We start from the raw sequence: 25,348 nt of genomic DNA on the forward strand, positions 1-25,348 counted from the left end.
TCCTCATCAGATCACAAAAAATAATAGCATCCTTAATTTAGGAGACTTCCCATCCCCAAGGGCCCCAAAACAGTTGGCAGCAAGTGTTAAGCTCACAGGCCTCTCATTTAAGTTTTCTGTTTTCACTGTGGTATTGGTTCATGGAAAGCTACTCCTTCTTTGGTTCTGCTAATGTTTCGTATAGCAAAAGAACTTTGCAACACCATGGCCTACTTGCCAGAAGTGTTTCTATTGAGTATTAAAAAAAAAAAAAAGATTTGGAATCTGGGCATACCTGTAATTCCAGTATAAAATCAATAGTTTAGCAGGGCGGTGGTGGCGCCCGCCTTTAATCCCAGCACTTGGGAGGCAGAGGCAGGCACTTGGCAGGCAGAGGATCTCTGTGAGTTCAAGGCCAGCCTGGTCTAGCTAGTTCCAGGACAGGAACCAACAGAGAAACCCTGTCTCTAAAAAAAAAAAATCAATAGTTTAAGGCCATACAGTGAGTTGGAGTCACCCTGGGCTATGAAAGCACTGCTTTAAACAACAGTAACAACCAACCAAAAGGTGCGGGTGGGAAGAACAAGGGATGTGGCTCTCTGATACCCACTACTCTAGAATGTTCAAAGCTTTGGAGTCAATTTTCAGCCAACATCTGACTACTTGAATAAAAAGTAGCCTTAAATACTTAATTTTAGCATATGTATCTTTTTTCAATAGATAGCTCAAGTTATCTGTATCTAAAATATTTGAAATAGAACTGCAGATGTGGCTTAGGGGAAGAAGACTTGCCTACCACATCTAAGGCTGGGTTTGAGTACCAGCACAGCAAAAACTAGGGGTAAGATGAGTGGAGAGAACTTGAGAAGCAGCTTGTTTGTGGTTCCTGTGAGAAGTGATAGAGAACACTACAGGCCCACGCTATAAGGGAATCTTGGTTATAGTTAAGTATTTACAGTTGTTTCAATAATAAGACCACCTGGTTTGAGTCTAAGATGGGGATACAATCCAATACTTCACAACAGGTTTAAGGATTCATACAAAGTCAGTCAGTAAGATGGCAAAGCTTAGAACTGTCAGCAAACAAACTCCGCTCTAAGAAAGTACTATCATGGTAGAGTCTTTCTTAGAGATTTATTCTGTAGTTTTTGAATGAAGAAATCATTTATAAATTTAAAAAAAGGAATGACTAAATAGGAGGCATATTTAAACAGGACACAACAAATGGTATGCTGGACGACAGGTTCATGCTTTAGACCTCACTGTTCAACACCGCAAATTCAAATGTGTTAAGCAAATTAAAAACATCATTCCTGGCCCTCAGCAGTCAGTCCCACATGGCAGGTGGTCAGTGCTAGATAGCACTAGCACAGCCTTCCATCACTGCAGAGAAGCAGACAGTACTGCTCTCCACTGAACTGTGTCATTTTACTGGAGCAGTGGTGATGGAACACTGGCTCCCAGTGCGGTAGGGTTAGACTCTACACCTCTTCTTAGCTTTCTAACTCCTGAGCAGGTTTCTAAACACCCGAGGATCTCATCTGCTCATCTGTGATGGGGGCCAGAGAGAGGAGACAGGAGCATGATTACTGTTCAATAACTGCAGAATATGCAGCCCCTTAATTCCTCCCCAGTCCAATTAAAGCCCTGTGTAGCTACCGAAAGGCTCTTAGAATGAAGATACAGTATTTCTCAGGGATCCAGGAGAATCACTGAATCCAGTGAAAGTACCTTCTCAAAGATTTTACCTTTTTCGTGGGAGGATTGAGAAATTTGTATAAAGAAAAGCTAAAAAATAAACTAAATAGAACAATTTAGAACTGGAAAAAGTTACAGTTCAATGTTTGCTCCCCGCCCTCATTTACTCTAAAACTGAACCTGAGCGGGAAAAAGCTGGATATAAAAGTGTAATTTGAGCTAAATGGGCCAGGTATCTTGGTGGCATCTCCCGCGGGAGGATGACGAAAGAGCAGCTACAGGATCAGTATAATTACCCATACGTGGATTAGGATCTAGTGCTTATTTAATGGACAAATCCCCAAACAACTCAACAGTTTCCTGACTGACAGAGTTATGTTCTATGTTTACTACTCATTAGACAATCATACACAGTCCTAAGACCCCACATTACTTTATGCCAGGAGTTCTCAACCTATGGATTACGACCCCTTTGGGGGGTCGAATGACCCTTCACAGGGGTCGCCTAATACCACTGGAAATATCAGAAACTTACATTATGACTCATAACAGTACAAAAATTACAGTTATGAAGTAGCAATAAAAATAACAACACCAGGGGCTGGAGAGATGGCTCAGTGGTTAAGAGCATGGACTGCTCTTCCAAAGGACCTGGGTTCAATTCCCAGCATCCACATGGCAGCTCACAACTGTCTGAAGATCCAGTTGCAGGGGATCTGACACCTTCACACCAATGCACATAAAATAAAGTTAAATAAACCATAAAAATATTTAAAAAAAAAAATAACAACACCACATGAGGAACTGTATTAAAGGGTCACGGTATTAGGAAGGTTGAGAATCACTGCCCTATGCTGCCCTGCCACTTCTAATACAACTCCTTTAAATGTCGCCCCCAATGGGATGACCTGGGTAAGTGAGCTGTTTCTGTACTTTTTAAATGCTTTCTAAAAAACTCTATAAACCAAAGACAAAACAAAACCACAAACCGATGGAGAAGGGTCATCTGTCTATTTGATGCGATGCAGCCAGCCACCAGGTCAGACATGCTGAATCTTTCCCGGCAAGACACCCATTATTAGACATGGGTTAATCAAGATGTGAGAGTTAGCCAGTAAGAGGCTACATATAATGGACCAAGCAGTGTTTAAATGAATACAGTTTGTGTGTTGTTATTTCGGGGCATAAGCTAGCCAGGCGGCCGGGATCCATGCTGCAGGAACGCAGCCCGCAGCTCCTACTACACACAAACCAAGCACATTACACTTTTCTTCACAAGAATATTTCAATTAATGCTATGAATACTGCTGATGGTTAAAGTCTATGATAGCATAATGGGTTAAACATACAGAACACTGACAATTTTGTGTCGATCCCAGTTAGTCTACAGATGCTAAGTTTTTACATGATGAAATCAGATGATAGTCTGTTTGCTTGTAAGTCTGCCTTTATTTGTTCTGCATAAGCACAAGAGAATCACTTCCAAATAACCAAACTCTGGTAGGTTAGGTTCTATTTGCTTGCTTGTTTGGTTTTAAAGACAGGGTTTCACTGTGTAGCCTTGGGTGGCCTGTGTGGACCAGGTTGGCCTTGAACACACAGAGATCCATCTGCTCTGCCTCCTGAATTTTAGGAATAAGGGTGTGCTTTATCTCCACCATGCCCAATATAAGTCAATTTCACAGGACTCTAAATGTGAAGGACTTGGGCATAGGCTACAGATAATCAAGTCTCTTGAGGAGTTTCCTCAGTGAGTAGGAGGAGTAATACACAATTGTCAAAACAGTAAAAAGCAGAACTTATCCAATTTTATTGTAAAAATGTACTTAAGTGTTCTTTTGAAGAATTCTCCCACAATGAAAATTTAACATAAAACGGCCATTTGTAATATTCTACTTTCTACTAGTTCACATAAATCCTGAATTTACAGGTATTAAATAACATGTCTTTTTTTGTTTGACTCTTTGAGATATGAATTTAGATCACAGGCTGCCCAGCCTACAAAGGGCTGGGATTACGAGTGTACACTACCACTCCTGGCTCAAAGTGTCTAATATGTCTGTAGGACTTAAAATCTGAGAGGATTTAAAAACTCAAGAAATAGTTTACTGAAAAATCAAGAGATATATCTTATTTTGCTTAGATACTTAAAAAAAATGAGCAAAAAAGAATTTAGGGTTCCTGGCTTTCTAAACCACCATTTTGATATCCCGAGGGGTCAAGGACAAGCAAACTGGCCTATCCTCAATCACACCTCTAACACCCGTACTGAACCATCAGAACCCAGTGGACATGGTGTGTGCTGCTGGAGCTCCAACCAAAGCCTATGAATGCTAAGGATTTATCTACCACTGAGCAATGTCCTTGCTCTTTAAGTATACTTTTTTTGTGCAGATGGTCCCACACTTATGATAATCTAACTTAAGATTTTTGCTTCCAAAATGCTGTGATAAGTAGCATTTACTGAGTGAAAAATCGTATTTTGGACTGCACATTTCCTTTGGAGGATACATGGGAGACACTACTGCAGTGCTGTACAGCAATAACCAGCCGCAGCCCCCACTCCCACATGGTCACAGGGAGACAACCAATAGTCTACAGTGTGTACTGTGTTGCTGAACTATAATATTTGGCAGTTTAAGTTTATTAATGAGCTTTCAATTTATGACATATTTGTCAGCAAGTAACCCCAATGTGACACAGTGAGGAACTTCTATACGTTTATGAAAGGGCGACTCTGAGCTTTGTTACCTGAATTTCAATCACTATTAGAATCTGTAACACTTGAAAAGACCTTGGACAAGGATCTCTCCAACTAACTGTATGCCATGCACCTTGAGTCTACCTGTGTATCCTACATAGGGTACTCTTCACCATTAAAACACAACAGCTTCTGACACAGTATCAGATGACAGTAGATGACACTCTATTAACCTAAAAGGTTGAAAAGTGCCATTGTCCATGGCAAAGTCCTTCCTCTGTGGAAAGCATGAGTGTCTGCTCTCATTTTGTCTCCCAGACCAAGTTCTGTTGCTCAGGGATATGAACTGACAAGAACTCAGCGCCACAACATAAAACAAAGAACTAAATATTTCATAGCAGAAACAAATACAGTGCTAACAATTGAGCTGGATAATATAGCTGACCAAAATAACCTGAGTTAGTTATCTGCAAAAGTCTTCAATTTTAAAGTTAGCTTAAAACGTTTGCTTCTGGGGCTGCTGAGATGGCGTCATGAGTGAAGGCACTGGCCATCCAGCCTGACAACTGAGTTCCATACTGGAACCCACATGGTGGGAGGAGAGAACCGGAAGTTGTTAACTGTAAATAGATTACTCACAGCTTGCATTTCTATACAGAAGAAATGGTTCATGGAGCTGAAATTCCAAATCTTTATTCACTGGTTCAACCAGATTGTGCATGTTCAGTCGGTTGACAATGGTAAAACCATGGTAAGGCGAAGCTGACCTTAGATTTAAAGCAAGGGAACACATGTTACCTTTTAATCTATAGAAAAGCTATCTACTACCTTATTTTCACACACACACACACACACACACACACACACACACACACACACACACACAGCCTATATTACCACATCACATGAACAATTAGAGTTTGAAACCATGAACAAAAATACAAGGCTGGAGCTCTAATTCAGTGGCGGAGTGCTTGCCTAGCATGAACAAAGTCCTGGGTTAAGACCTCTAGAAATTAATTAATTAAGTCAGGCCATTTCCCTCTTTGCTCCTAAGTTTTTCTAAGAATTTAATTCCTCAGCATAAAAGCTGAAGTCACCAGGTTCCCCGCCCCTTCACTGCCTGTCCCTCTCCTGTCCCACTCTGGCTCCATTGGTGTCTCCGCAGGTGTGCTTCCCTCTCCAGACTCACTGAAACTAGACTACTGCCCCCAAACTAGCACCACATCTTCTCTCCAGCAAGCACCCTCTCACCTCCACACCCACCCACTGCTTTCCTATTGACCATCTTTCTCCCACTAGAATTTAAGCTCACTGTAACTGAGGATCTGTTTCTCTCCCCCATACACGTATACCAAGATTGATATAAGTGAAGAAATACCATTTTTTTAATACAGTACAAGTATGTCTATGACTCTCATCCATTGCAGCAATCTTTCCTATATTAAATCACTTTTTTGTATGTTTTTCCCGAGTTAGATGGACTTGACGTACACAGTAAGAACGCTCTTAGTGTCCTTACCAAGGGGATTCATCAACAACGCACTCAACACTCTTCAACATAACACAATACAAAAAGAACCAGACATCAATAATCTTGCTGCTAGCACCCTAAGTTTCAGAAAACAAGGGAAGGACCTGCTTCTAAGAACAAGACCTGTAGGCATCTAGAAAGACAAGTCCCCATGACTGTCATATCCTGTGGTCTGTCTTTTAAGCATCTATGTTGTCAAACAAGGTAATATTGGAAACTATTGCAAATCAACAATTTAAAGAATTTTCAGAAGCTTAAAGTAAAATATATACAAGTATGAATAACCCAGGCATTCTAAAGAACCCTCAAACTAAAATAGATACAATAAAGACTATATAACCCAGGAGTTGGGAAAGAATTGAGAAAGGGGCAGAACCAGTCACAGAAGACAAATTTTCATTAGAAACTTACTATTAGCAAGACTGATATCTCAATTACTATCACTAATGTATTATGTCCAGTGACATTCATATGTTCATATTCTTAATATGGGATAGTTAATAATTGGAAAAGGCTTTCTATCCTGAGATAATTTTGTCAGGCTCTGAGAAGAGAAGCAGCTAGGATAGGATTGCACAGCCTGAACGGATGAAACCTGGAAGAAAACAAACAGGAAGGCTCCAAAAACAAATACACACTAGAAATGGACCATGTTACATGAGACTGCTCACTATTCAAGTGAAACAGAAACATGCTTTAAAAACTTACCTTCGATATACAAATAGGGTCCCTTCTATATCAGTCTTCTCCTGTAACAGATAATAATTGTTAGTTTCTCAATAATAATAATAATAATAATTCAATGCCAAATGGTTTCAGCGGAAAAGAAATGCTTTAAGGCCAACTTGTTTTATTTATTGTGAAATCTATTGTGTGTGTGTAACTAGTAGAGGTCAGCAGTCACCCTCAGGAGCGTGTTCTTTTGAGTCAGGGTCTCTCCTGGCCAGAAGTCGGGTAATTAAGTTAGGCTTGTTGGTCAGTGACCCCCAGGGAACCACCTGCCTCCACTTCCCCAGTGTTGAATTGCTTTGTTTTGTTTTTAAAGAAAAGGTTTCTCTGTATAGCTTTGGAGTCTGATGTCTTGGCACTCACTCTGTAGACCATGCTGGCCTCGAACTCACAGAGATTCACCAGCCTCCCGAGTGCTGCTGGGATTAAAGGTGTGCGCCACCGCACCTGGCTCCCAGTGTTGGATGTTACTACACCCAGCTATTTATGTGGGCACCTCAGGTTCCTTAATTGTGTAGCCATTCAACTCTGTAGGTATTTATATAAGTGCTGCAATGTCCAATTCAAAATGTCTACAACTGTAGCATTGTTCTATTTTAACCACTAAGGAACATTAAAAAACAAAACAAAACACAGAATTAGTTTTATTTTTATGTATTACTTTTTTAAATTAAAAAATGTGCCTGCATGTATATCTGTGCACCATATGTGTGCCTGGAGCTCACAGAGGATAGAAGAGGGTATTGGATCCCTTGGAACTGGACTTACAGATAGATATGAGTCACCATGTGGGTGCTGAGAATTGAACCCAGGTCCTCTGGAAGAGGACTAGTACTCTTAGCAGCTACTGAGCCATTCCTTTAGCCCCAGCTTTAACTTTGGAAAAGCCAAAACCTTCCAACTAGGTATCTTAATAGGGAGTTGAGGTACTTTATGTTGCAACTTTAAAAATAAAACAAACAAGCCCCATCAAACTTTAACAGTCTATCAAAGTTATCAGAAAAAGAAAGTAAATTGATATAAGGGCTGAACTGCGAGCCTGGTGCTGATGCTGGATAGCAGCACGAGCTGAGCCAAATCCCCAGCCCTCCGAGCATTTTCTTAGACGCTACTTTGTTTCATCTCTGGAGAATCTTTTCATTAGTAACAAATTTTGTAGCTCTTTAAGGACTACTACTATACACAATTCATTATTTTTCAAGCTTGGTTAAGCATCGTGGCTAGAAACCATTTTCTGAGTTAGGCAGTTCCTGCAGGTTTTAAACACCCGAAAATGTAACTAAGACATTGTAACTTATGCAGCCTAATGGCAGAGGCACAGTGCTCGCACAGCATCTTGAGGCCCTGGGTTTGATCTTCTGCACTGCAAGAAGTAAACAAGAGCACGGCAAGCCATTAGTGTTCTTTCACTTGTGACAGTGGCATAGTCAAGTTTTAGGCACAGGTGTAGTGCTTTTATCTTTTGTCTAAAACCAAAAAATCCTATCAGTTCGTAGTTCATGACCTACATTGGATCTTAAGATTTTTTTTTTTTTTTTTAGTTTTTCAAGACAGGGTTTTTCTGTGGTTTTGGAGCCTGTCCCGGAACTAGCTCTTGTAGACCAGCTGGTCTCGAACTCACAGAGTGGATCTTAAGATTTTAAATGTAACCAAAAAATTATAAAAAAAATAAGGTTAGTTATATCAAATTTGTTAGGAAAAAATTAAAAATAAATAAAAAATCTCTTTTTTGTACATGTCTTCTATGTCACTATGAAACTTTTCCTTCTTGAGGCCTTTTCTTGCCTTCAAAAATGTTCTCATTAGAAGAAAATGGCAGTAGTTGTTCCAAAGTAAAATTAAACTTGCCCCCCAAAATACATCGGGGCAAAATTACAACTCATCCTAAAATACGAGAAAAGATGACGGCAAGTGCACTGTGTTAGGATCCAAATAAACAGCAGCTTAGTCTTCCTTCCTTCCCTCCTTTCTTTTTCTTTCAGTTTTTCAAGACAGGGAACTAGCTCTTGTAGACCAGGCTGGCTGGCCTCGAACTCAGAGATCCGCATGCGCCACCACTGCCCAGCACAGCTTCGTTTTCAATTTCATTTTTATACAACTCCATGGTTAAAATCCTCAAGTGTTGTAAGCCTTTGTGAAGAAATAACAGTAACAGATAATTTGCCACTTCAAATTCTCTGCCTTAGCCTGCAGTCCTGATTACACACACACACACACACAGAGAGAGAGAGAGAGAGAGAGAGAGAGAGAGAGAGAGCGAGCGCAGAGAAAAATGGCCCACACCACTTCAAACTAAGACACTAAGACACTGTTTAACACAAGTATACCAGTAAAGCGGTTTGTAATTTCATCCTTTGGGGCTTCCTACATCCCTTTCTCTTCCAGAAGGAGGAGGAAAATGATTATGGAAACTTCTGAAGTAACTTCCATAAATGACAATAAATTTCCACAAAATTACATCTATGTATCAGTATCACACTGAAGAAAAGCTATGACAATCCTTTAGTGTTTTGTTAGTTTAAGGACCTCAATACTTGCTGAAGTGTGAATTCCAATCACTGATGAATTCTAGCCAACCCACGGTTACCCACAGAAAAGTGTGAAGCTTTTACAGCTGAACAAGTTAATTAGGAAGAGTCGAGCACAAAAATGGGCAACCACGTGAACTAAGCGACCAAAGGTGCTTCAAGTTGAGGCTAACCGGTCGGTGAATGGGCACCGTAACTTTCTGGACCACCGTCGCCACTCACAATACTCAAAAAGTACTCAGATGAGAGCCATCAAAGATGGTTGTCACTGCTCTTTTCCCTGCAAAAGGTCTCCAAGGAATCCAATTCTTACCGTAGTAGCCCTTTTCCTAACTCCCTTGAAACCGTTCCCCAAAATCTGGAGATACACAGTAGTTCCATTAAAGCTGTACTAACTCTTGAAACTGACTTTTAAGTTTCAAATCCAAATCACCTTACTTCGGTAGGTTGGGGGAGAAGGGTGGATCTTGTAATTAAATACACGCAATTTATCTACTAGTTCTCGAAGTCTCAAACTCAGGTTTTCAGTCACTTTTTAAATAACCCCACTTGTCTCATATCTTTCCAAAGCAACCCGGAAAAAAGGTAAATTACTCAAGCACCGAGAACCGACCCCGAAGGGCTGGCTGATCCTGCCTCATTCCTCCCCTCCATCTGATTTTCCCTGCTGTGTCTCTGGCCTACTTCTTCCGCTTCTTTCTTCCAATCCCGAGTGTCCCCGTCACCCCTTTGGCTCTGGCCGGACCCTTCGGTGAGGTTCTGGCCTCGCCTTGGCGGTCCTAGTCTCTTGCTTCACTCCCCGCCCCCAATCCTAAACTGCCTGCGCGGCCCCTTTAAGAGGCGGCAGCGGCCAGGTTGGCACCTCCGCGGCTGGGCCTCACTCACCCACTGGTTGGCTTTAGGGCAGAAAGTGTACAGAGCGACCTGGCCCGTGAGGTCTGCGATGCTGGTGATGTAGGGGTCGTGCTGCTTCAAGGCCGCCAGACTCATCTCCTGCCCAGCTCGACTCAACGACTCCATCTTGACTCGCGGAGCCGAGCCCCTCCGGCGGGGGCGGACTCGAGGACAGGAAAGTGCCATCCAGGCAAAGTTCCCCCAGCTCCGTCGGTGCCTCACTTCCGCCTTTCGGCCTGGCCTTATGGAGGGTGGTACTTCAGCTATTCTGCTCCGCCGCTCCCACTCCCCGAAAGCCTGGTTCCGATCTCCTTAGGTCCGCATCGGCCGGAAGGTGCTGTGGATGCGGCTGCGGCTGCGGCTGCGCCGTGACGAGGTTGTTGTCCCGGGTCCTCTCTCACCTGGCTGGATCTGAGCTCATTCCACTAGCGCTCCCGGCTCCGGCCGGCTGGGTGCAACAGCAGCACGGAGGCTGTCGCGGGTTCGCGCGCAGAATCGAAATGGTGCTGTGGAAATGAGCTCTCCATGGACCGTTTAGAAAACTCAGAACAAATGAGAAAGTGTGCGTGTGCGTGTGCGTGTGTGTGTGTGTGTGTAAGTAACTTCAGACTGCACCTCCACGGTTAACAATTTTGGAAAGAAATATTTCAAGGCAGCTAAACTAGCTGGCTTAGAACCACGCAGGCTCCCAGGACTCAATCCCCCCCCCCCTTTGTTCGTATTTTTTCTCAAATTAGTCCCAGGCAAATATTTCTATCGTTCTAGATGATAAAAACGGAAGTATTTTATAAGATCTCTTAACCAAACGAGCAGCAAACCGGGTGGTGCTGGCGCACACCTGGTGGTAGCGCACACCTTTAATTCCAGCACAGGGAAGGTAGGGACAGGAGGAGCCCTGTGAGTTTAAGGCCACGTAGGTTCACAGTTACGTAGAAAAACCCTGTATCAAAGCCACAAAACAAAACAAACCCCAAATATTTATTGGGCATCTTAAGGAGTTAGGTACTACTAAAAAGTAAACAGCACCCAGTCTCTTCACTGAGTTGCTTTAAAAACTGTTTTCCTGGTGCACGCCTTTAATCCCAGCACTCGGGAGGCAGAGGCAGGCGGATCTCTGTGAGTTCGAGACCAGCCTGGTCTACAAGAGCTAGTTCCAGGACAGGCTCCAAAGCCACAGAGAAACCCTGTCTCGAAAAACCAAAACAAAAAAAAAAAAAAAAAAAAAAAACCCACCAAAAAACCGTTTTCCTTATTGAAGACCCAATTGAGCATTTTTTTTAAAGAACAAACTCTACATTGTCATCAAAACAACACATATTGCTTATGGTTTTACATCCCAAAATCATTTACTAATGGAAGGACAACTTTGCATTCTGTACAGAATCATGTACAGAATCATCCAAACACAGGGAACGGAACGTGCCTATGATGCATTCACTCTCCTCTCTTGTACACTCTAGTTGAATTTATAGAGGTAGTGACCAGTTCTGAGCTTCCAACTCTGTTTTCACTCTGGGAGAAGCTGAAAGCAAGCAAATAACCCCCTTATGCGTCTCTTTGAATTCCAAAGAGTGGAGCCCTTAATCCCATTTGAGCCAGAAAAGCTTTGAGGAGGAGGTTATGTCTGAACTGCTGCTTTGGGTGAATAGGTGGTCCCTGGGAAAGCAAAACAAGGGTTGAGATTTGCTTCACAGCCCATTGATGAGAGGGAACCTACCATAACTAATGATTTAATTCGGACTCCAGAGGAAGAAGTCAGTGGCTCAAAGTTTTCACCAGTCAAGAGGATTCTGGCATTAGAATCTCTAGGAGCCTTTACTCCACATCTGGTTCCTTTCTTTCACTCAGTGGTGGAGGGTAGGAGCTCCATTACTTTCTGTGTCTTCCGTTCCCCTCTACCCTAACTTTAATGTTATGGTTTAATTTTTTTATTTATCTATATGTATCTGTAAGTTTATGTAACATTTGTGCGCAGGGCTGCCTATGGAAGTTAGAGAGGGTCTTGTTGGAAGTCTTGGAGCTTGAGTTATAGGTATTTGTGGGTTTCTGGACCTGGATCATGGCATCTGAACTCAGCTCCTCATTGTTGAGCAGCAAGTGTTCTTAATTAACAGTGGAGCCATCTACATAATCTTAAATTAGGTTCTAAATTCAGAGACACACTTGATAACTGTCTTTAGCTTTCTTTTTCTTATGTAGATATTCTAAAATAATCCAAAATGTTTTCTTTTGTTATGAAATGTTGCCCTCCACACACTATTGTGCCGTGGCTGTCTTAAACTTGGAGCAGCTATGATTACCTAGAAACCCCTCATGAGGCTGGGCCCATTAACACATGCCCTTGGGGAGAAGGGTGGGCTCACAAGTGCCACAAGACCACCTGGCAGGCCTGGCAGAAGCCCAAGGGAGGAGCTGCTGTGGATCATCCCTCATCACTTCACCTGTGAGTTAGCAAGCTAGACCTGGGGAGAAGCCCTTTCTCCAGTCTGTTGTTTGTGGGCAAATACTTGTTCACATGGTCCCAGGAAAAAACTAATGCACACCGGTTAAGCCACTCTTTTGGATTAAGGGTAGACTTGTGATGCAGACCAAACTTTCATATTATGGAATAGAAAATTCTCTTCAAAATGCTTTGTTTTCAAGACAAGGTCTTGCTGTGTAGCCCAAGCTAGCATGAAACTCGCCAATTAGGCTAGGCTGGCTGCTAGGTGACCTCCAGGGAGCCTCCTGTCTACACCTCCCCAGAGCTGACATTTTTGTATGAGTTCTGGGGCTAGAACATAGGTCATTATGAATGTAGGTTTTTATTGAGCTCTCTCTCCAGCCCTGTTATTATTATTATTTCACAACTAGTCTGGTCTTGAACTTATTATATATTCGATTGATCTCGAACTCCCAAACTTGTGATCTTCCTCCCTCAGCCTCTGAATGGTGAGCTTTCAGAGTTGTGCCTCCATACATGGCTTCAATAATTAAAAATAAGTAAGCTGAGTGGTGGTTGCACAAGCCTTTGATTTCAGCACTTGGGAGGCAGAGGCAGGCAGATCTCAGTGAGTTCAAGGCCAGCCTGGTTTACAAAGTGAGTTCCAGGACAGGGAGAGCTACATAGAGAAACTCTGTCTCGAAAAACCAAAAAATAAAAAGATAAAAAAATTAATAAAAAATAATTTAGAAAAGAAAATCTGAGAGGCAGTAATCAGTCCCGCCTCTCCTCCATTCCTAGCTGCTTTGTGGCAAACATGAACCTTTCCTGTGATGTTCAGTGCTTAGTGTCAGGGTTTTTTTTCACAGCAGCCAGAAGTGACATTAGGATCTTGCCATTTAAGTGCCAGGCTTAAGGGAGTGTGCCTCCATGGCCCTGGACCTTGGCATTTACAATTGTGGGGCTAAGCTGGGTGTAGCGGTGTGCAGCCGTAATTCTTGCTACTCAGAATTCTGAGACAGAGCCACTCATGGTGGCTACTGACTTACATCCTAGTATTTGGGAGGCAGAGGCAGGCAGATCTCTGTGACTCTGAGGCCAGCCTGGTCTACATACGGTAAAATATAGGGTCTACCATAAAGAACGCTGGAATACCAATCATATAGGTTGAGCACTATCTTTTAGTTCCAAATATAACAGCTGTATAACTGTGCTAATGAATTACAGCTTTCTCAGCTCCCCAGCGTAAAATCTGTAAAATCCGTAAAATCTGAAGGCCTAAAGGCCTGGAGATACTGCTGCAGTCAATGAGCTTCTTCATAGGAGCATGCTCTTGCTTTTCCTCCTCCCCTCAACCCTCTCTAGCCCCTGTCTCCACATCTGTCACTTTCTTTTCTTACTGTTTTTCTTTCTGTGTTTCTCCTCTGTGTCCTCCATCATATGTGTTCATGTATGTGGTGAAAGACCTGGATAAATCCAGACCCCTCTAGCAGGAAAAAATAGAGCTAAAAATAGAGCTAAAAATCTAAGCAGGGAGAGAAGAATCGGAAATCTACGATTAGCAAGTTCAATTTTAGGAACTAGCTTAAGATAAAGTTAGATTGTAATCTTGAGTGTAATCTTGAGAAACAGGGAGTTGCCCCCTTGTGATCATCACTGGTATTTTCGGAATTTTCTGTGACACCTTCCGTCTCCCTTTCGCCTGTGGTTTCTTCCTTTAAAAACCCCTTCTCCAGGTCACTAGGGGTCGAACTCCTCCCCTGTGTGGGTTATGAGTCTCAGCCCCAGTGCACTGGTACCTGTCAAATAAATCTCGTGTGATTGTAGCAAGGACGGTTTCTCGTGAGTTACTGGGACGGGGTGTGTGTGTGTGTGTGTGTGTGTGTGTGTGTGTGTGTGTGTGTGTGTGTGTGTGACATGTTATCCCGAGACTTGAGTGAGTCTCCCCACACTGGGGGTCTTTCAGTGGCAAGTGGATATGCATGTATGCACAGGTGGGGGCCAGAGTGGAAGTCAGAAGTCTCCCTCAGTTGCTCACTAACTTTTTTTTTTTTTTGAGACAGGGTCTCTCAGTGAACCATGAGCTCCCTGATTTGACTAGACTGTATGTCCACTGAACCCCAGGGATCCCCCTCTCTCCCCTTGCCCAGTGCTGCCTTGCTGATCTTCCTTATGTGGATTCTGAGGGTTGAACTGGGATCTTTAGGCTTGTATGGCAAACACTGAGCCATCCTTCTAGGCTTCTCCACCCTCTCTTTTAGGCAGGTCTCCACATGTAGTTCAAGTTGGCCTGGAACTTGCTATGTAGCCCAGGGTAGCTATAAACCCTTACTCCTCCTGCTTCTGAGTACTGGGAGCAAAGTTGAATATCACCACACGTAGACATGTTCACTCTCTGTGACAAAAATCGGAGAGAAGACATAGTAATTTTAACTTATCTTGATGCCTGATTTACCTGTATTTACGTATTTTTAGCTTAATGCTTTCTAAAAGCAAACATACTGTTTTTAATATAGTTGAGCATAGCCCTCAGCCCCTTTTCAATACAATTTCTCCACTGTTATGTCCAGATTGTGGGGACCCCCAAAAGACTACCGTGGAGACCGAGTCCCATATGTAAAAGCAAAGAGTGAGCCTTTATTCAAGCTCGAGCTTGGACTCTGTCCAAAGCGGCGATTGAGAGCAGAGTATCCAGACCAAGTGGGTTTTTTTTTTTTTTTAAATCATAGTAGAGGTTAGGGTGAGGGGATTTCCAGGGTTCAGGACCCTGACTGGCTGACATTTTTCTAGGGGTCTCAAAGGGGAGGGGAATAGGTGAGTCCTGAGCTCGGGAAGTCTGGCGATCTTATCTAATCTTTTCTAATGGTCGGAATGTCACGTACTTCCCTTTAGAAGCTGGCCCTCCTTGAGTGGTGTCAGTTTATGGCTTTTCCTGGAACCCAGCACTGCCCACCAGTAAACTGAGACACTCGGGCCTACTTTTTAGCTGGTTTCTGTTAGGCTTGCCTTGACAACCGTGTGGCCTGGGCCCCACACCCAGGTGGTTTTTCTTCTTCTTTTCCCTTTATCATCCCTGTCCCCCTGCTTAGATTTTTTTAAGGTTTATTCGAGAAGTCTCTGTTTATTTCTGTTTTCATTTTTGAGAATTGAAAGCTTACTTTCCCAAGGTCATATCTGATTCACCTGCTGAGTTGGAATTAGTATCTTTTAGCTCCGGTGTCCAGGTAGGTCGTGTGTCTTGCTACTAATCTGCATGGCTCACTCTTGAATTACACTGGCTAGTATGAGTGAAACCTGTTACCGCCACGCTGCTGCCCATCACTGATACCAGTTCCTCTGCTATCCACGAGGCTACAAGCTTTTCAAGAGGTTCACAATTCGGTCCTTACTGGATACTTAAGAGGCATCCTTTTATTTCCTTTAAAGGTCTTGACTTTTGTATTTTAAAATGTCATATAGAAGTGGTTTTGTTTTTAATACCAGGTTCCCCATAGTTGCTTAGGATACGATCATGATCTCACCTCAGCTTCTAAGGCATCTGGAACTAAAGGCATGGCCACCATGCCTAGTTTAGACCAGTGGTGCTTGCTTGCTTGCTTTTTTTTTAATGCTCAAAGTGTTTTCTAGAATTAGACTTCAGTATGTGAACTGGTCTAGACTGTGGATTCTGGAGCAGAAAGACATGTTTTGAGACTGGGGAGACAGTTTGATCAGTCAAGTATGTGTCTTGAATGAATGAGGATCTGAGTTCCATCTCAGAACTTGAGTTAAACACACACACAAACAAACAAACAAACACCCGTGAGTCTGGTGACTCGTGCTTATAATCCTAGTTAGGGATGCAGAGGTAAGTAGATTCCTGGGGCTAGCTGTCTAGGTGAGCTTCAGGCCAGCAAAGACCCAGTTTCAAAAAGCCAGGTGAGGGTGAGTCTCCTTTGAGAAGCCCACATTTACATTCTTGCTGTGTCTTTTCTTCCCGCGGGTCTTTTTTTCCCCTTCTTAACCCTAGTGCTGAGAATCTGTATTGAAATCTCCAACCCTGTTTCAAAACAAAAAGGCACATGGCACGTGAAGAAGCCCACCCCAAGTGGATCACTGACTTTCACATGCCTTATATATACATGTTTCACTACATGTACACACATACACACACACACACACACACTCACACACGGGGTGGAGTCTGGGGCAAGGGAAAGAAATACAGGTCCAGAAGAAAGAAGATAGGACAACAATAAACCACCATTTACTTGATCCATTGATTTCCAGACAAAATCACTCTTAACGTAGGGTTTTAAATAATATTCTCAGCTAGAAAGTTTTGTGCTTTTCATTGTCACTTTATTTATTTATTTTAAAGATTTGTTTATTGTGTACACAACATTCTGCCTCCATGTGTGCCCACAGAGCAGAAGAGGGCACCAGATCTCTTTACAGATGGCTGTGAGCCACCATGTGGTTGCTGGGAATTGAACTCAGGACCTCTGGAAGAGCAGCCAGTGCTCTTAACCTCTGAGTCATCTCTCCAGTCCCTGTCACTTAATTTAATATAATGTCCCTGCCAACTGTATTATAGCAATGTCCTAAGTAATAGCTACACAGTCTGTGTTACCAAGGTGGTTCATATATATATGGTCTTAATAAGAGTACTATGTATATTTTATCACTTGTTTATAAAGAAAAGAACCCAGAGGCATGAGGAAAATGGTTGACTTGCCTGTGACACAGGTTGTTTTCGGTTCAACGACAATCTCTCTTATCCATTTCTGTCAGTTTCTTAGGTGTGGTTCTGTGACCCAATTCTGACTAGTGGACTGTAAAGAAAATGATGTGTACCATCTCCAGACTTGGCTTTCAAGGAGCCCATAGCCTTCCACATTTCTTATTTCACCCTTAGTTGGGGAGGCAGCAGTGGTGGAGCTATGAAGCATGTCATAACATCGAAAGTAAAGACTGGTATTGAAACGCCACGGAGTAGCCTGCTTGGGATGAGGAAATGTCCTTCTCTGACTCTTCTGTGAATAAAAAGAAAGCCTGTGGGGTCTTCTTTTTACTCTAATGTCCCTCTGAAGAAGCTATACTGTTCAAATAGTTTGGAGACTCAGCAACAAAAATCCACTCTTACTGGGTGGTGCATCCCTTTAATCCCAAGCACTTAGAAGGCAGAGGCAGGCAGATTTCTGAGTGAGGCCAGTTTGGTTTACTGAGCTAGTTCCAGTACAGCCAGGGCTATACAGAGAGACCCTGTCTTTAAACAACCGAAAAAATAACCCCCTCTGGAACAGACTAGAAATGAAGCACATGGTTCCCCAAAACGTGCTGCTTTGGGCCTTGGCTCTGAGACTGGAAAGAGCTCCAGTCAGCTCTGCATTCACAATTAGTTGCAGCCACAAATGTGCGGAGTCACAAAGTGGCTAAAGAGCAAAATAATCTTTTTTCCGCCTAGACCATTAAGCAATTGATTTCGCATTTGCATCGTGAAGCAATCTGCTAAGCATAGTGGGAGGCTGTAATTTAAAATTTGCTTTTCTGTGTCAATTCCACAGATGCTCTTAGGGTACCATTAGCTCTAAGGCATTTAGGTAAATGTAGGTGTGTTTCCAAGTGAACACAATAAGAAGAATTTGATTACAGATGACTTTGCCACGGAGGTTCTGGAAACTGCAGGCTTTGCTGACTCAGAGGAGGTGTCAACTACACTCTCTCTGTTTGGTCTTTTCTTGTGTCCTAGCTTCTGGTTTTATGTCACCATTATTCACTTATCAATATCTGTTTTTCTTTAAAAAAAGTTAATTAGCATGGTTTGTCTTATCTTGTTTTTAATTCCCTTAATGAGTTTTGACTGAAGACCGAGTGTCGGACCTCAGACATACTGACAAGCTGTTGAATGCCTATGGATTAAATTTGCCCAGGAGCTCAGATAAGGATTAATTATTTATCTTCAACATACTCTACTACTATGAGATAAAACCACAGTGTCACATTCTTTACTCACTCAGTTGGTTTTTGTTTTCTGTCTTAATTTGGATTTTCCAACACAGGTCTACTTGGAGCCAAGTTGAGGTACCATATGCTGGATGGAGTCTTCTTTAGATAAACCACTTTATGGTTTCTGGAATAACCATGTTTTGTTTAGCTTGGATTCATTTATCCTGAGGGCTCAAGGTACAGAAAATGTTCTCTCTTACTAATTTGCACTTACATAAATTAATATGAAACAGGATATATTAAAATTTACTTTGAGTTACTGAAATGGGATAATTCAGTGGCATTTTTTATCACAGTGGAACTATCACAGTATGGGAAAACATTTGCTCATCTGTACGTTGCCTGTAGCCTTGAGCATAAGGAAAAGTACCTGTTCTAGACCTTGAAGGGACTTAATATTCATTTAATAAGGAGAATAATAATAAATTATGCGTTGCCAGTGAATAAGTACTGACTTACAATAGGACAACCCATTTCTCTTGTACAATAAAATCATGAGTGGTGCTGTGACAAGAGGTTGAAGTAGGTCAGGCATGCTCCTTTTTACACTGCTCCAGAACAGAAGGATTAAAAATGTATGCATTACCTTTAGGAACAATGATCTGGGGCAGAAATGTAATAAAATACCCGGTCTCTTGTGTCGTCCTATGCGGCTCTGGGCTTCTCAGTTTGTGATTGCACTAGCACGGCAGCTTTGGGAGCTCTAGAAGCTGTTAGCAAAGATGAAGATATACAAACCCCAAGACAGTTTTTGCTGAAAATCCAGAAGCAGATGGTTTAGAAAGGTAAAATAACAATCAAAGAGAAGTGTGTTTTTATGTTCCGCGTGTTAAAATATATCATATAAATGTCTCTCTGGTAAGGTTATTTGAAAAATACACAATAGTTATTGTGTAAAATATTCCAGCAGCCAAAACTACCAAGATGTCTTCATAAAAGAGCATTGTTGGATTTGGAAAAATTACTTGTTAATGTTTTATTAACTTTTTAGACATTTCCCGGTCTTTATTTTATGTTATAATATAAAATTGTAATATATTGTTTAATGCTGAAAATAACATAAGAGAACTATGTAGCACCTATGCAGCTTTGTCTTAAGGAATGTTGGGCAGCATTGTTTGTGACTGTCTAGCCGTTGTGTCTGAAGCCGTTGATCTGAATGGGTGCTTTGTGCAGGAAAGTTGTTGCTTTTGTTTTTGGTGGCCCTGTTCGTTCCCGATCTTTTCCCGTTGATGACCTCTCAGTGTTTAATAATAGAGCACAGGGAACATACTTTCAAACCTCCCATTTGTCTGGTTGGGCTAAATTTCCTTTTTAGCAAAGGTGATTAAAATGAAAACATCTTATGGGTCAGGCATATTATTTTTCTTTCTGCAGATTCCAACAGCTCAGCCACATACTGAGGATTGAGACTTGAGTGGAAAAGAATGAAGCATACACACAATTCTTTATTTTAAAATTCTTTGTATGTCTATGTTATATACATGAGTGTGTGCCGGGTGTGTGCAGGTGTGCCTGTGGAGGCCAGAGGTCAGTCCCCGGTGTCTGCTATCTCTTCCCCTTGTTCTCTGAGACAGAATTGCTCACTGAACCTCACACTCACTAACAGCAGGGGACAGTCTGGACAGCTCCAGGTACTGCGTAGAAATCATGATAACTGCTGAAAGGCCTGTGTCTGGAATATGGTTCAGTCTTCTTGCAAACCCATGCCTCACATCTCTCGGATGGCTGTTCAAACACCCTCGTTTCTGTCTGGGGAGTGGGCAGGGCCACTGCAGTTCACACTGCCTATACTTTGCGACCCACAGGCCTCAAGTGCCACTAACAAACGCCAGCTGCTGAGAGAAAGAACATCAGATGTTAGAACTGCAAAATGCTGAGCCCAGGCATGTGTTAAAAGTGAGGGTATTTGTTGGCCAAGGACAAGTGCGTATTGCTAGGCAATGAGAAGCTGTGTAGTGAGCCCGTCCAGCACAGACTGAGCAGTTTCTTTTAGGCGTCTTTTTCTGGACAGCCTTCTAAAAGCCGGGAGCAGTGCAATCAGATGGGACAGACAGGCCAGCGAAGCCCGCCCTCCTTAGCAGACAGACTTGGAGAGGTGGCTTTCCGTGCTCGTTAATCGGGATTATTTACTAAGGAAGAAGTCATCGTAAGAAAAAGAAACTAAATCTGAGTTTGCAGTTTGTTTTCAGACAAGAAATTGAGCCAAGGTAGGGTTGTATTACCAGAGTCCCCCTCCTCCACAAGCTAAATACATTCCTTTGTGGGGCACGGAGACTCTGAAACAGTGTAGCTCCGGTTGTCTCGGAACTCACAGGGCTCCACCTGCCTCTGCCTCTTGAGTTCTGTGGGGAAAGACGTGTGCCACCACACCCAGCTCTCTAAACATCCTTTAAAAAGATCAGTGTCGGGGCTGGAAAGATGGCTCAGCACTTAAGAGCACTACACGGCAGCTCACAACCACCTTGAACTATTATTCCCAGGGCATCTGGTGCTCTTTTCTGGCCTTTGCAAGCACTAAGCATATATGTGGTCCACATACATACAAGCAGGGCTAAACGTATTTCAGAGGGAATCAGGTAAAAACCAGCAGGCCTTATGACCTTATGACCCAGGGTTTCGTTGAGAGTGTACCTGTAACAAGAGCAATAGACATCAAATGACAAAGTGATTTTGGTCAGAGAAGCAGATCCAACATCCTCCTCATTCTGTTTACGTCTGCCAGCATGAGGTGGGAGGAGCTTCTGTGGCTCTGAAGGTTGGTTCAGTGGGTGTCCCTGTACTGCAGCACCATTGTCTAGGTGCATGGGCTTCTCTTTCCTCTTCGTACTCAGCAGAGAGGGGATTTATGTGAGAGAAGTCCTTACTTTTGAGAGGTGAATCAGGATTGGTGTTGAGGATAGGAAGGAAAAAGTCTGGGAGGTGAGAAAATGACATTCGTATTACTGTGTGTATGTGTATGCGTGTGTGTCTATGCCGTGCATGTGGGTGCTGGTGACAACCAGATGATGGTGTCACAGCTGCTGCCGCTGGAGTTACATATAGTTGGGAACTGCCTGATAGATGTGCTGGGAACTGAACGAGGGTCCTCTGGAAGAGCAGAGGACTCTTAACTACTGGATCGTCTCTCCAGCCCCTGACGGCACCTTATGGACGAAAGCTGTGGGTATTTTGCTGTTGTTTGATGATGGCTCCAGATGTCAGCCTCATCTGGATGGGGATCTGGGCCTGTTTAGGAAGCTTAGGACTCTACAGAAAAGGACACCCTAATTAGAGTAGGGGGTTGAAAATGGGAGAAGAGGGGCTTTTCTGTAGGGAGCATTTTGCCTGCTTCAAAGTCATATGGCACAGATTGTCTGCTGCTAAGATTCATTTTTTGTTCAAAGGAAAATGGCTAATTGACACAACGAATCCTGTATACGTTTGACCCCTCCTCACCATAAACGAAACCTGCTGTTTCTGTGGTTTGATGTTTTAGTGCAGACAAAAATTGACGTTAAGCAATTATTGTATTGTCTATATCAAATCTCAATTTAAGTATCTTTTAAAATTGAATTATTTTTATTTTTAAAATAAAGTCTTACTATGTAGCCCTAACTAGTCTGGAACTCCCTGTGTAGACTGACCTTGAACTTTTGACAATCCTGCTGCCTCTGCTTTTCAACTGCTAGGTTCATAAGCATGCCCTACCACACCTGACTCTGAATTAGTTTTTCAATGGAAAATTTAATCAATTAATTTGTACTTTTGAGACACCATATCCTGTAGCCCAGGCTGGTCCAGAGCTCTCTGTATAGCTGAGGGTGACCTTGAACTTCTGATTCTCCTGCCTCTACCTTCTCACCTCATAAATCCTGGGGTTACACGCAAGAGCAAACCACTGTGTAAGTCAATCTTTCCTTTTCTTTTGTCCTAGGGGTTAGATGTAGATCTTCACACATGCTAGGCTAACTCTCTACTGGACTACATCCCCAGCTAAGGCCTTCTTAACTGTGCCTTTTGACAACATCTTAGGTAATTCAGAATGGTCTCAAATTTCCTCTGCAGCCGAGTCTGTTCTTTCATGCCTCATCCCCTTGCCTCCACCTCCCAAGTACTGGGATTATTGGCATGTGCCACCCCTCCATCCTCCTCCATCTCCTCTACCTCTCCTTCCTCTTCTCCTCCTCCTCTTTTTTATATCAGAGTTTTCTGGTTGTGGTAACCAAGATAATGACACATCCCTAAATTGCCAGACGGAAGAGCTGATAAAGACACATCTTACTTTAGAGTGTGGGATGGTCTCAATTCAGATGAAGTGCTATGCAGAGGGAGAAGGCGGCTACCGTGCGGCGGACAGAAATGTCACCTGGGGACCACTGGGAGGCGCAGTGGTATAAGTGAGCAGAGACCAGCGTCTCCAGTGACCTCAACTTCCATCTCCCCTGAGTCCTCGGATAGGCCACTTGGTCTCATTCTGGGTCAGTTTTCTTATCTGCAAAATAGAGATAATATTTTCTCACTGTATTTTGATGAGACTTAGATATGATAAAGTTCAAAACACTCTTAAAAAGGGCACTGGCCATGGAAATCAGTGCACTGGTGTGAACTGCCTAGAAGTTCGAAGCATAAAGGGCAAGGCGGAGACCTGAAGGGCCCTGGGGTTTGTGCGAGAATTTTAATGCAAAGGTTTGTAAGAGGTGAATATTTGCTTGAAAGATAAAGGGCCATGGTTATCATCAAAGACTGGAACTCAGAGTGTTTGGGGGCGGTTTCTGCTTTTCCTATTCTGTCTAGTAAAAAGCAAGCCTGGGTGCCGAGATTATAACTTTGTTTCCTTTATTATTTCCTCCTTAAAAAGCCAAATGTATTTTTACAGGATTTCGGAAAGGCCCTTGTGGCAGTTGTTTTTGGTGAGAAGTCATCATGACCCCCAGAGAAAGCAATGTTTCAAGGAAGATCTCCCCAAGGATCTCCCAAGATCATGTCTCAAATGTCACAAATTACGTGACAGGTTTTTGTTTTTTTTTTCCCACTAAGAAATCCCCTTCTCTGCTGTAACATTTCTGGAAGAACACACAGTTGGATGTGCTTGGGGCAACTGCTCGATGCTTGCACTAAAGCGTTGTAGCACAGTTAATAAAAACCTAGAGACAGATATTTGTTCAACCTGAAGATCAGAAAAGCAAAGCAGCCACACCACTAGAGAGCTCTTACCTCCATGAAATCTTCAGATTGAAAGAGAGCCAGGTTCCTGTCTCATCCCACCTTATATTCCTCTCTAGTGCTGTGATTAAAGGCCTGAACCACCAATCTCTATGGCTAACTCCTGTGGCTGCTGGGATTAAAGGCATGTGCCACCACTGCCTGGCCTGTATGGCTGCCTAGTGTGGCTGCTTTGCACTGATCTCCAGGCAAGCCTTATTTATTAAAACACAATTAATATACCACGATAGAGCATTGTTCCAGAACATGTTCCCTTCCCCAGGAGTCTCCTTTTGTCTCATTTCTTGGCTCCTTTGTACCTTTTCCTTTGCTAAATTATTCTCCCTAGGACCTCTCCTGTAATTCTACCAACATTCTTGTGCGTGCACGTGTGTGTGTGTGTGTGTGTGCATGTGTGTGTATGTGTGTGTGTGCGTGTGTGTATGTGTGTGCGTGTGTGTGTATGTGTGTGTATGTGCGTGTGTGTATGTGTGTGTGTGCGTGTATGTGTGTGTGTGCGTGTGTGTGTGTATGTGTGTGTATGTGTGTGTGTGCGTGTGTGTGTATGTGTGTGTATGTGTGTGTGTGTGCGCGCGTGTGTGTGTGTGTAAGTCAGAGGACAACTTTGCGTAATATTTTTTAGGTGAACCCAACTATTCTTACATTTTTGAGACAAGGTCTCTTCTTGCTCCCCCCCCCCCTTGCTACAGGGTTTTTCTGTATAGTCTTGCCTGTCCTGGAACTTGCTCTGTAGACCAGACTGGCCTCAAACTCAGAGAGATCCACCTGCCTCTGCCTCCTGAGTGCTGAGATTAAAGACATGTGCCACCACTGCCCAGCTCGAGACAGGGTCTCTTAATGACCCCAAACTCTCTAAGTAGACTAGGTTGCCTGGCTAGTGAGTCCAGAGATCAGTTCTCCTCGGTTCTAGGGTTACAAACACAGGCTACTATGTCTTGCAATTTCTCCCCCTTGGAGAATCAAACTTAGGTATTTGTTCTGGAAAAGCAAGCATTTTATTTACCAAGCAATCATCTCAGCTCCTGCATTAATTTCTTTTTTTTTTAAAGATTTTATTTATTATGTATACAATACAGTGTTCTGCCTCCATATATGACTGCGTGCCAGAAGAGGGCACCAGATCTCATTGTTCTCATTGTAGATGGCTGTGAGCCACCATGTGGTTGCTGGGAATTGAACATAGGACCTCTGGAAGAGCAGACAGTGTCCTTAACCTCTGAGCCATCTCTCCAGCTCATGCATTAATTTCTTAAAAAAATCTATTGAACCAGGACTTAATTCTTGATCTGGATTCTGCTGCTTGTATCCTTGTGGGGCAGATAAAGGGCCAAAGGGGGAGGCCAGTCAGTGTGGTCTTGAGGAGGCATGGGGCAGGATGACGTCAGAAGTGGTGATGTTGTCTCCTATCAGGAAGCTTGCAAAGTCTGGTGGGATGTTAGTAGGGGCCGATGATCAGTAATATTAATGAATTAATGCATCTGTATTAATTAGAGCTCCTCAAATTCTGGTGCGCATGGATTAGCCAGAATGACCTCTTAAAGGAGACATTCACCCTCATTTACTAGTGGGGACTCCGTGGAACACTTTGGACAGAAAAGAAAGATACTTTCCCCCTTTATTTACAAATCTCAAAAAAAGTGAGTGTTTGTCTTCTCATCTCTCAACTTGAT

At 42.9% G+C, this 25,348-nt stretch overlaps 1 protein-coding gene across 2 annotated transcripts in view; it reads right to left on the reverse strand.

The window, feature by feature from the left end:
• Positions 1 to 10,249, reverse strand: part of Dcp1a (decapping mRNA 1A) — a 48,974-nt gene extending 38,725 nt beyond the window's left edge. Inside the window, exons 1-3 of one of the 2 annotated variants that reach the window (XM_005348762.2) lie at positions 10,055 to 10,249; positions 6,621 to 6,661; positions 5,018 to 5,145 (exon numbers count right to left, since the gene is read on the reverse strand). In XM_005348762.2, coding sequence (XP_005348819.1) covers positions 5,018 to 5,145; positions 6,621 to 6,661; positions 10,055 to 10,249 — 364 coding nt within the window. The remainder of the gene's footprint in view (positions 1 to 5,017; positions 5,146 to 6,620; positions 6,662 to 10,054) is intronic. The other variant, XM_005348763.3, reaches the window with a different exon arrangement.
• Between the last annotated feature and the right edge of the window lie 15,099 nt (positions 10,250 to 25,348).

The sequence above is a fragment of the Microtus ochrogaster genome, chromosome 6 (assembly GCF_000317375.1).
Source record: "Microtus ochrogaster isolate Prairie Vole_2 chromosome 6, MicOch1.0, whole genome shotgun sequence".
In the NCBI taxonomy this organism is placed as follows: Eukaryota; Metazoa; Chordata; class Mammalia; order Rodentia; family Cricetidae; genus Microtus; species Microtus ochrogaster.